Raw genomic sequence first — 13246 nt, forward strand, 5'->3', positions numbered from 1 at the left:
AAAAAGAATTATAAAACATGTTTAACATATTTAAATTAACAAAAATATATAGAAAAAAATTATATATATTTGATTTAAATTTTCTATTAAAATATTTTTATAATTTTTCTCTTTTTTTACTTAATAATCATTTTAAGCATATTTTTTTTAAAAATATAATGTAAATAGGGTCTATATCTATTAATTTTCACTTGTTGTTCATCGAAAATACCGTTTAATTTTTCATTGTCTTGTGATAACAACAATCCATTAGCTGCTTGTTCATTGACAATCTAATTAAAAAAAAAAAAAAAAATGAAAAAAAAATATAAAATATTACTTTAAAGAAAAAAGAAAATTGATTAAAATAAGATTGAAAAAGTAACATATAAAAATATAGTTGTATATGGTAGTTTAAAAAAAAAAACAGTTTTTTTTATTATAATTACCGTTTTCTTTAAATGTAGTAGCATATCTGTTCCGATTTTTATTAGACAGTATTTAACTACATCTCTATATTTATTAGCAATATGAGGTATAAGATTCTTTGCCAATTCTATATTTCTGTAGTAACTTTTTAATAAATTTTTTCCTAATAATAATTTCATAGTAATTCCTCCTTTATCTAACGTGCACTGATGAACGTCAACATAAGATAAAACAATTTGTAAATCCTTCATACAATGCTCATAAACAATAAATATGTTGACTACTTTTGGTGAAAAGAAGAAAAAGTTTTTTTTATTAATTTTTAACTTTGATAATAATACGTGAAATTCATATTCAAAACCATTTCTGTGATCAATATTTTTTTTATTATTATTTTTATCTTTTCTTTTATCAAATGCTTCAGCCCATGCTTTAATTGGATTCATTCTAACTTTTTTTAATGCAAAATCAGCAGATAAATCTAGTATAGATGTAAGTGTTAGTAAGCATTCACCTGATATAAAACCATTTACATATAGCTTTTTATACAATTCTCTACATGTGTTAAATATCATAATATATAATTCTCCTTCTCGTTCTTTTCTTACAATTTTTTTTTTAAGAGTAGTATAAAATACATCATCTCCATTTTTACCTAAATTACCTTTGCGTGTATAACTTTCATGACTTCTTGCTCTTCTTAACTCACTAAACAATTTATTTTTTATTTTCTTTTTCGGCTTTTTTAAAAAACTATAAAAAGGAGTAACATATTTTTTTTGGCATACATCCTCTATACATTCAAAGTTGATTGTTTGATCTGTGTCATATCTTTGAGTAATAATATCAGCTGTATTATTTCTTTGTAATTTTTTTTTTCTTTTAGCATCATCAAATTTATTTGAATTTTTTAATTCTTCATTCATTATGTTACTCGTTGTAGAATTATTATTTAATAATATTTTTTCGTTATCATTTTTATTCTCGCTATTTTCTATCTTTCTTTTTAACTTATTGTTAAAATTTTTTCTTCTTAGCTTACATAAGAAAAAATTAAATGTATTTTCAAATGCATTACTACACCTACATTTATTTTTATCTTTATTTCTCTCTATTTCTTTGTTCATTAAAATTAAACTTTTGCTATTAGTTCCCTTTGTAGAAATGTTTATTTCTGATAAATTTTTTTCATTTTTTTTTAAATAGTACTTTTTATCATAACTATTATTAAAAAAACTTGATATGTTTTCTCCATTATTTTGTAATGCAAACAAGTTTTGATATGTTAAATATTCATCAAAGTTATACTCACTATCTTTACTTTTCTCTTCATTAGTTATTATATCATTTATATAATTTGAATTTTCATTAATTACAGAATTATTGCAACTTTCTTTTTCGTTTTCATTTAATTTTTCTTTTTTTATTTTAACAATAAAATCATCATTCATTAACAATTCTTTACTGTTTTTTTCTAAATTTGATAAATCAGTATATTTTTCTCCTTCACTGTTTTTTTTTTTTAAATCCTTATAATCACTTAATAATGATTCGTCTACTTTCGTAATTATATCATAATTAACATTATTATTTACATGCTTCTCCACATTAAACTGTTCATTTATTTCTTTACTTTCTTTTTTATTTACTTCTTCATCACAAGTATTAGGATCACTTAAAAAATTTAATAATTTCTTTTTTTTTTTTTTTTTCTTGTTCGGCGTAGAATCATTATTTTTCTTATCGTCATTACTTAAATTACTATTATTTACATTACTTCTAAAAAGTAAATTGTCACTTAATGTTTTAGGTAAATCCGTGGCATGTTCAATTAACCTTAAATTATATTTGGGATCAAATGTTTCTTTTTCATTGTTGTTATTAACAATGTTATCGATAACAGTGATGTGTTCTTTTTCGTGCTTCTTTCTTTTAAATTGTTTATAATTCATTTTATTTATTAAACGATCATAATTTTTTAAAGAGATTTTATCATAATTAAACGCATTCAAATTTATTTTATTTTCCTCACAATCCTTTTCAGTGCATGATGATTCATTATCTGAAAGTTCATTTAAATTATTACTAGATCTATCAAAATTTTTTGATGATATAGAATGATTTACATTTGCGTAATTGCAATCATCTTCATCTAAACTACTACAATAATTGTCATTATTCCTAATAATATTAATTCTCATTTCATGCTTACATGGATTAACATTTCTTCTACTAATATACATTTTTCTATTTTTATTATTATAATTTCTCCTCTTTGTGTAATTCTTTATATAACTATACTCATCACTATTATAATGATTTTCTTTATAATTTAAGTTATAATTCTTTTGTCTATTTCTTTCAAATGAACGTATTTTATCATTGTTATTATCGTTGTTGTTATTATTATTCTTATTATTATTATTATTATTGTTGTTGTTGTTATTATCTCTGTTATTATCATCATTATAAATATTTTCCGTCAATTTTTTAGGATCAAAATCTGATTTTTCCACTTTTTTATCAAAACTTTTTTTCAAAGAGAAAAATTTATTTATATTTTTTTTGTCACTCTTTTTACTGTGAGATGATAAATCATCAAAACTATCAATTACTGTCTGCGAATAATAAGCATTTTCCCATACAGATATATCACAAGTGCTTATATCTTGTAAACATGAATAAATATCTGGTAAATTTAAATCGAATTCACCAAATTTGTTCATTTTTCTCCAATGTAATTCTGGTACAATTTTAGTAGAAAAGTGCAATATGTTTGTTCCTTTAAAAAGCCAATAATTTTTTAAATGTTTTTTTCTGATATAAAAATTATAATCAATCATCTTTAATACTTTTTCCAAATAAACAATTCGAAATGGGTTTGGTGGATATGTATTTAGTACTTTGTATAAGCATTCAAATGTTAATCCTTGTATTGTTAAAATTAATAAAACACTACCACTAATATAATATGCTAATTCTTTCGTCAATTTATCATTAATTTCATTTGCTGCTTCAATACGTAATCCCAATACTAAAACTATACCACCTCTTAATCCTCCCCATATTAGTAGCAATATTTCCTTCCAGTTGACATGGTAACCAATTTTTGATAAAAATGGAGTAAAAATTAAAATCATTAGAGATCTTGCAAATAGTAAATAGAAATAAGTCAATATAATATATAAAAAAAAATATAGGTTATCTTTAAATACACTTTCCATCATACCAAATGAAACAATTCCAGATATAATAAAAATGCTAGAATTCCCCATAAGCGCTAATAATTCTACTATCTCTTTATGTTTTCTTTGAGCTATTTCATCTAGTGCAATATGACCGTATGCATTAATAAATAAACCATAACAAACAATCGCCAAAGGCCCAGATAAATTAAAATAATATTCTGATATGAAATAGCATAGATAACACATTGTTATAGTGGCTAAGCATTGATTATAATAATATTTTCTGTATAAATTTATCCATGCAAATGTTAACATAGCCATTCCTATACCAAAAACTGGACTTAAGAATAATAACTTCACAAAAAGAATAACATATTGAGAAGTATTTGCTTTATATCCAATTGTTAAATAAAAAAAAAATTGAAATAATAAAACGGAACTACCATCATTTATTAATGATTCAACATGAAACATCGAACTAATTTTTGATGGTGCATCAACAACCGATAAAATAGATAATACTGCTACTGGATCAGTAGAAGATAAAATAGATGCTAGTAGAAAACTACTAGATACTGGAGATTGTTCTTGTTGATACATATAAGAATAATAAAACAAAATTCCTAATATACCTACTTGCAATGCTACTCCTATAACTGCTAACCCTATTCCACCATATAAAAAATTTTTAAAAGCATAATAATTAATATCTTGTGTTGCTTCATATAATAATATCGGTAATAGTACAAAATATAAAATGGAAGAATCTATATTCCTAGCATTTATTATAGATTTGTGCAATGGGTTATCTTTAAAAACATTAAAATTTTTTGCTATCACATATGTACACATCCCATATAAAAACCAAATGACGGAAACTGGAATATTTAACTTGTGTATTTTTGATAAAATAAATTGCAACATTGTTGCTGATATAAATATAAAACAAAAAAAAATTAACCCTTCTGATACTTCATTGGATGCAGTTGGTAACTGATTGTTCTTTGTTTCATCTTCATTTAGAATTCTGTAAATTTTCATTTCATTCTTAAATACTTCTTTACCATATTTACTTTTTTTTATGAACATTTTATGAAAAATATTAAAATTACTTATATTATTATATACTTGTTTATATATATTAAAAAAGTAATTTATATTTCTGTTAATGATGTTAGGATAAATATAATAATAATTATTTCTATAGCTCTCATTTTTATTTTTTAAATAAATTTCCTCTTTTATATTTTGTTCCTTTATCCTAAAGGATTCAGTCATATCTTTTTTAGCTTCAAAGAATAAAAAATCCAAACATTTTGCTTCTCTATATGATGCTACATTTTTTTTTTTTATATTTTCACCATTTAATAACAAATGTAACAAAACTAATATCACTACTTTTATTTTTATAATGAAAAAAATTTTTAAATATCTTTTTGTATTTGTTTTTTTATAATTAAAAAAAATTTTATAAAGCATTTTCTGTACTACGTAAATATAAATTTAATGATTTATAATATAATATAAATGAATCCATATATCATTTCTTGGTATAATAAAAAAAAAAAATAATAATAAATAAATAAATAAATAAAATATAAAAATAATATATTTGAAATTATAAAGCTAATTATTTTTTTTTTTTCTTCAATTACATTTTAAATATAAAATATATCATTTTTTATTTATTATATTTAGAATTGTAAATATTCTATAAAAAAGCTAAATTATATTTATTTTTTTATGATTCATAAAATTTACTCTTGTACTTTATATTTTAATTTATTCCACTTTCTTTATTCCATTTCTATTTATTTATATTATTATCATTACTATTACCTTGAATTATTTTATTTTATTTTTTTTTTAATAAACTAAAAAATATTTTTTAAAAATATATATATATATCTACAAATAAATTTAGTACTAGTATTAAATAAAATTAAAAAATTAAAATCAAATAAAAAAATATATATAAATTCATATGTATTTTCTAATATTTACTTATACATATTAATTATAATACCTTAAAAATTCTATATATTTATCTATTATTTTTTTTTTAATTTAGAAAAATATTTAGAATCAAATGCAATATTTTAAATATAAATTAAAAATGTTTTGTGTATCCATATATTATTTTAAAATGCATATACTAAACAACATTATGCTATAAAAATCATAAATACATATATTTGTCCTATATACATATATATATATATATATATTAAATGAGATTAATATAAGTAAAATAGTATTAATATATCTTGATTTAAAATAAAAAAAAAATAAAATTTTTATTAAAAAAAAGTGAAAATAATAACCAAAGAAAAATTTCATAAAAAAAAAAATTAATATACATGATATAAATTTTAATTTCCTTAATAAAACATCAAAATTAACAAATCAAAGAAATAAAAAAAAATGTTTTTAAAAAAATAATAAATAATTCAACTATATAATTCAAAAAAAGATAAAAGTATTAAATATACTAGATAAATGGACAAACTAATAATTTTTTAAAGAAATAAGAAAGAAAAAAAAAATAAAAGATATAAATAATTTAATTCATATATTAATATAATTTGAAAAAAAAAAAAAAATTGCCTTATTAAATGCTTTTTTTTATATGTCAAAAATGAGTGTTACGGTATTAGTTTACTTTAAAATATTTTAATATAAATTAAATGTGTTTTTATAAAATAAAACATGTAAACAAAATTATAAAAAATAAATATTTCATATGAAAAATTAAAAACAATTGTTAAAATAAATATCAATTTTATTAATACATGATAAAAAATAAAATTTATTATGCCTTCTAAAATATTAAAGAAAAAATGTAAATTTTATAAATATATTTTATTATCGATTTTTTAGATTATTTAAAAAAAAAAAATTATAAAATTATATATATACAATTTTTTTTTTTAATAAAATCTAGAATATATTATGTAACAATACTAGATTAAAATTATTGAATAAATATTTTATATAATTTTAAAATATTTTTATAATAGCACTCATTCGTGTTTTGTAACAAAACATAAAAAAAAAAATAAAATAACTGTTACCTACAGTTTAACATTTTTTTTTTTTGAAGTTAAATGTTATAAAATTTTTTATGTAAAAAAAATGTGTTTTTAAATACAAATGAATATATGTTTTATTTTTTAAATGCATTTTTAGCTTCATTTATAATATTTTTTATATATTTAACAATTTTTTTATTGCATATATCTTCTCTATATTTTTTTAAATAAAAAAAGAAAAATTAAATGCTCGTAATAAGTAATATCTGAATTTTTTTTCTATTCATTTTTTTTTTTAAATTTAATGAGCATATATATATTTATTTATTTAAACTTTTTTATTCTATTAACATTTTATATGAAAAATAAAATTTCATATATTAACAAATTGTGATTTTATGTATGGACATATAGAAATAATAAAAAAGAGAAAAAATATATTTATATATATACTTACATATTTAGTTAATTTAAAAAAATATGAATAGAAAAACTGAAAAATGAATCCTAATAAACTAAATAAAAATTATATAAATATATAAACAATGTCAAATGATAAACACAGTTCTAATTTTTTTAGTGAATTTAATATATATAATAAAAAAAATGCAAAAAAAATTGTGTATAGATATTTTCAAAATAGAACACAAAAACAAACTAAGTATATAACAGTTACTTTATTAGCTTTTAGTGGGCTATTTTTATATATTACTAATAAAGCTTATGATAGGAATATTTTTTATTTAAATAATGAAGTTTATAAAAAATTCAACAAAAATTATGATTCTTCTTCACCAGTAATGCTTTTTAAAATAATAAAAAAAAAAAATAAAGTATAAAAATATATATTTTTTTTTATAATATATTCAATTTCTTTAATATAAACATATATTTTTACATGTAACGTTTGTATATTATTAAGTGGAATACATTATTACATATGTATACATGTATATTATTATAATTTATTCGTGTATGTTTATTTTTATGAACAAAAATAGTTCTAATAATTCATGTAAAGTTATTATAAAAAAAAAAAAAAATACTTGTAGACATATTTAAATATAAAAATATATTGAATGATACATATATCACATTATAAATTAAGTAATTTTATTTATTGTATACTTTTCATGTATATATTATAGACGATATATATTTTTTTTTTTTAGTTGGAAGCTCAAAACAGAGCTTTTAAGCAAATATTTATAAAAGCAAAAAGAAAAGATTTAGAGTTAGAATCAAAACCATTGATTTCTCAAATAATTAATGAAAAGGAATAATAAAAAAAAGAAAAAAATAAAACATAATAGTGAGAAAGAGTATATTAAGTTGGTTTTTTCGAAAACATTAAATTACTATTTGATATATTTATGTAATTTTATTTTTAAGTTCATAAATTAAAAAAAAAAAGAAAATTGAAGAATCACAATGCACAGTAATATTAAGATAAAGGAAATTTTTTTATTAAAAACAAAAATTATGAACAAATAGTTAAAATAGAAAATTTGAATATATTTTTAAAAATTCTATAATAATTTTGAAAAAGAAATATAATAAAAAAATAATAAAATATAATATGGGAAGTGTGCATACTACTATTGAAGGAAAAATTATAAAAAGTTAAATAAAGAAAAATTAATTTATCATAATTTGTTGAATAGTTATATTTATTAATTTAATCATATATAATTTTTGAAAATTTTTTGTTATATAATGCTTTTGAATATAAACTTTTCTTACATAATTTAGTAAAAAACTAAAAGAAAAATAATTAAATTTTATAACTTTTATGTCTATTTTTTGTTGAATTAAAAATATATATAAGTAAGAAATTCTTTTTTATTGGATTTATTTTTTCCGTATGTTTTTACATACTTAAAAGTTATTATGATAGAGAAAAAGAAAAAAAAAATTCATCATGTAGCCTTAAGAAATTTTATATGTTCTAATAAACAAAAAAATCAAAACTCATTTTAAATAAAATATATATATATATATATATTAAACACAACATTTTTATTATATTAAATATTGAATTTTCTTATATATTTAAATATATTTAAAAAAATTAAAGCAACTTAAAGTTTTATAATTATAAAAATATATATTTATAATTTTTTTCGTGAAATAAAAATTTTTATTTTTTTTCAAATTACACTTCTAGTTTTATTCAATTTTAAATATTTGTATAATATTTTATAACTTATTTAAGTAATTCTCAATCTTTAAGTTTTTATTTTATTGTTCTTTCATTTAATCATTATAGAAATTTTTCATTTTCATTTTTTTGTGTATTTAACTATATCTTTTTCCTTTTTTATTGATATATGTTAATTCTTATTTAATTTTTCTTTATTTTTATTACTCATTTTTTACAATTTTTTTTCCTATTTTGTAATGATTGGTATTAGAATATTTTAATTTATTTTTATTATATATAACGTATTTATTACATTTTGAAGATACATATTTTGCATTGCCATACTTTTTAAATTATTTTTAAGCTATTAAGTGTATAATTATTTTATGTTACTTTATTTTAAATACACATTCTTTATTTTATTTTCTTTATTTCCTTATTTTTTTTTTCATTCTTTTTCTTTTTCTTTTCCTTTTTTCTCTGTTCCGAATATATTTTTTTTTCTTATTTTTAAACATATTTTTTATATGAACTACTTTTTTTTTTTTTTGTTTTTTATTATAAATATCCTTTTTACACAATTTTTTTTTTTTTTTTTAAATATTGTCTGCTTATATTTTTTTTTATTTTTTATTTCTAAATGCTATTAGATCCAAAAAAAAAAAAAAAAAAAAAAAAAAAATTAAAGATTTTATTATAAATATTAGAAAAAATGACAATTTTATAATAATTTTATTCTTTTTTTTATTATATTTAAAAATTGGTAACAACTGAAAATGATTACTGATTCAGAAGCACCTAGTAAGTATAACTTTAAATTCTATGTAAATATATTTTATCCTTTATTCATTTTAAAAAAAAATTTTTTTTTTATTTCTTTTTAAGCTTACAATTTTGATAGTGATGATGAAGCACCATGTGAATATTTAAATGATGTATACGCAATAAGTGAAGATACCTTTTCTTTTAAAATAATAAAACAATTAGGAATTGTAAATAATTTTTTTTTTTATTATTATGTCTAATTATATTTTTGTTTATTTTTTCAAATTTTTTATTTCTTTTTTTTTTTTCTAATATTTTTTCTTTTTTTTTTAAGGGTTACTATAGTCCAGGAAATGGACATAAAATAAAAAGTATAAAAAGAAAAATATATATATATATATCCATTAAATTTTCTAATTTATATATGTATAATAATAAAAAAAAATAATACTTAAAAACTTATAACTATTGATTATATATTATTTTTTTTTAATTTTTTTTTAAAGTAATATATTATGAGTTAGGTTATGAAGATAGAATTACATGTGTTCAAACATATTTAGGAAAAAATGGTTATACAATTCAATTAGAAATATGATTGTTTAATTCTTTTTTATTGTTTTATTTTTTATCTCATTTCTTTTAATAAAATTAATATATATTTTATGAAAAATTTAAATATGTGTATATTTTTTTTTTTTTAAAGATAAATTACCTTACATATGTGAAATAGCCGCAAAATGTATGAAACAAAATGAAGTATGTATTATCCAAGCACCTAAAGTTTTTTTAAGTAAAATGCTTAATATATTTATATTTTTTGTTCCTTTAAAATTATATAAACATAAGTATGTGTATATACATATATTTTTTTAACACTTAATAGAAGTTTTTAAAAATTCTGAAAAGAAGAGTAAATATGACAAAAAAGATAATTTTAAAGTTGCCTTTAAAAAGTCTTTAAGATTTAAACAAAAATGCGTAGAAAAATATTTAAGTTATCCTAATGTTAAATATTTTAAAGGAATTAAATTGAGTTCCAATGAAATAGAATTATTATTAAGAAAAAAACGGAACACAAAAAATGATAGAAAGAAAAAAGAAGATGAAAAACAAAAGAAAAATAATATTCAAATAAATAAAACTGGAATTCTAAATAACTGTAATAAAAATTATGGAGAAAAACCTATTCAAAATCAAAATATAGAATTCCTGGAGTTAGAAGAAATAAATGATTTAAGATATAAATTTTTAAAAGAAAAGGATTTATGCACATATGTTGTTTATTTAAAAGAATTTTATAGAGTTGACATTTTAAATGATGATAAAACTATTATAAAGGAAGTCCTCAAAGAAGGAAAAGGAATTTTCACACCAAAAAAAAATGATTATATTGATTATTTTATAGAAGAAAAAAATAAAAAGGAATATATTCATACAATTTTTGATATAGACAATTTAAAATATAGAGGATTATATAAAATAATACAAAATATGAAAAAAAAAGAGATAGCTAAAATAATTCTTAAAGGTTTAGAATGTTTTCACATAAATCACTCAACAATAATCACTAAAAAAAATAATGATGAAAATATTGACAATTATTTTAATAATAGTACAGAAAAAAAAAAGAATATTGTAAATTGTAAAGATTATAACTATAATACAACTATAAAAAATAATATAAATGAAAAAAGCAATAATGAAGATGAAATTACCAATGCATTGAAAAATGAAAATAAAATTAATATGAACAATGAATTAATTAATAAAAGAAAAGAACTAATCATAGAATTGATTGACTTCAAAAAATCAAAAATGGTAAATATCGCTTCTATAATTAATATGAACAATTCAGAAAAGTTACTTTTTTATACAAGCGAAGATGATAAACTTAAAAATTTAAATAGGCCAATTATTGATACCGATTGCGAATTAATAATTAGTCTAAGTATTAAGAATATTGACAAAACAAGGAATAAACAAATTTTTTTGCCAATTAATTTTTATAATAATAACAATAGCATTAGAAAAAGTAACGCTTATTTTCTTTTTTCATATGGATCATGTTTTACTTCTCCTCTTTGGTTTTATGAATGCTTCAAAGGTTTAAAAGAAGGTGATGAAATAATTATTCCATTATCAAAAAACAGAAATCTTTTTTTAGAAAATCAATTTGTTTATCATATATTATATGAAGATATAGGTATAAGTAGAGAGCATGATTTTTTAAAGCAGTGTGAACTAAAAAAAGTCCAAAATAATAAAGACAAAGAAATAAATGAATTGAAAAATAACAAACATAAATTTATAAAGGAAAAAGAAAAAAATACAGAAAGTATCAAAAGAGAAAAAAAAAACTATAAGTGTTTGAAAAAGAAAAAAAATGAAAAAATAAACAATATAAACAATTATGTACAAAATTTAATTTCTGAAAGAAACGAAGGAAAGGGTTTTTTTCTCATAAATAATTTAAAAAAAGATGAAGTGGAAGACTTTTGTGAAGGTCTTTTTTCACTACAAAATTATTTTATTGAAAAAAATAATGAAGAAGAAAATATAAGAAGAATTCTTTCCATTTATCACTCATTTATAAAAGTAAGAAGAAAAAAATTTTTCAAAAGAATTATAAACATACAAAAAAAAAAGAGCATACACACTAAAATTAATCGATTTAAAAAACATCATAACGAAAATAATTCAAGTTCCATACGCGTAACAAAAACAAAAAAAAGGAATAAAGAAAAAATATATAATATTTCATTTTTTAGAAATGCATTAAAGAAAGTGTACTTTGATAGATTTCTTTATCAAAAAGACACTATTTTAAAAATAAAAATTTTAAAAATTATTTGTAAAAAAAAAGATCCTTGGAACATGAGTACATCAGAGAAAATAGAAAATTTAAAAATATACATTGAAAGAGGAAATAATTTTATGAAAAAAAAACTAATTTATGCAGCATTAATTCATTATAAAAAAGGATTTGACTTATGTCGTTTTTCTGCACTTTATAAATTAATTTTTGAAGAAAATAAATTAAACCTTGAGAATTTAAATGATGAACAAAATAAAGATTTACTTTTACTTATGGAAAAATTATTAACCAATTTATCAATTTGTTTCTATAAAATGAATAATTACATTGAGTGCATTAAATATTCAGAAAAAGCTATTACTATAAATTCACAAAATATAAAATCCATATATTGGAAGAATATGGCCTATCTACAACAAAACAAATATTTAGAAGTTATAAAAAATCTAAATAATTCCTTTTGCTTAAATAACTCAACATTATTAAGGTTATTTAACAATGCTAGATTAATAAAAAAGAAACATGATTCCAATTTTAAATCACTTTTTTATGCTATGTATGACAAAAAATAGATATTATCACATATAGTAATTTATTATTTATATTGTGTTTAACAATTTTTATATAATAATTCATGATCATTTATTATTTTTATTCCTTTCGTAAATTGAAGAAAAAAAAAAAAAAAAGACAGATTATTTTACACTTTATTCGATCATTTTCATTAGTATAATATGCAAAATTTTTGTACACCTTTTTTTTTTTTTTTTTATAATGAATAATAATATGCAAAAAAATTTTGAATCTCATTCTTTTTTTTACAAATATATCGAATTAAAATTTTTGTTGTAAATAAAATTTTAAAAAATAGAAGGTTTTTAAAAATAAATGT

General features: G+C 18.1%; 3 protein-coding genes across 3 annotated transcripts; 2 read left to right on the forward strand and 1 right to left on the reverse strand.

Moving 5' to 3' along the window:
* Positions 1 to 116: 116 nt before the first annotated feature.
* Positions 117 to 4874, reverse strand: NHE (sodium/hydrogen exchanger, Na+, H+ antiporter, putative; the record flags this gene model as incomplete). The annotated part of the gene is made up of 2 exons (XM_028679052.1): positions 117 to 272; positions 429 to 4874. 2 exons carry the CDS (start codon positions 4872 to 4874, stop codon positions 117 to 119), a joined length of 4602 nt encoding a protein of 1533 aa, XP_028534804.1.
* Positions 4875 to 7173: 2299 nt separating this feature from the next.
* Positions 7174 to 7911, forward strand: PRELSG_1401300 (conserved Plasmodium protein, unknown function; the record flags this gene model as incomplete). The annotated part of the gene is made up of 2 exons (XM_028679053.1): positions 7174 to 7425; positions 7801 to 7911. 2 exons carry the CDS (start codon positions 7174 to 7176, stop codon positions 7909 to 7911), a joined length of 363 nt encoding a protein of 120 aa, XP_028534805.1.
* A 1636-nt stretch (positions 7912 to 9547) lies between these two features.
* PRELSG_1401400 (conserved Plasmodium protein, unknown function) lies at positions 9548 to 12926 on the forward strand (the record flags this gene model as incomplete). The annotated part of the gene is made up of 6 exons (XM_028679054.1): positions 9548 to 9572; positions 9657 to 9763; positions 9871 to 9907; positions 10043 to 10108; positions 10243 to 10329; positions 10423 to 12926. 6 exons carry the CDS (start codon positions 9548 to 9550, stop codon positions 12924 to 12926), a joined length of 2826 nt encoding a protein of 941 aa, XP_028534806.1.
* Positions 12927 to 13246: the final 320 nt, after the last annotated feature.

The sequence above is a fragment of the Plasmodium relictum genome (assembly GCF_900005765.1).
Source record: "Plasmodium relictum strain SGS1 genome assembly, chromosome: 14".
In the NCBI taxonomy this organism is placed as follows: Eukaryota; Apicomplexa; class Aconoidasida; order Haemosporida; family Plasmodiidae; genus Plasmodium; species Plasmodium relictum.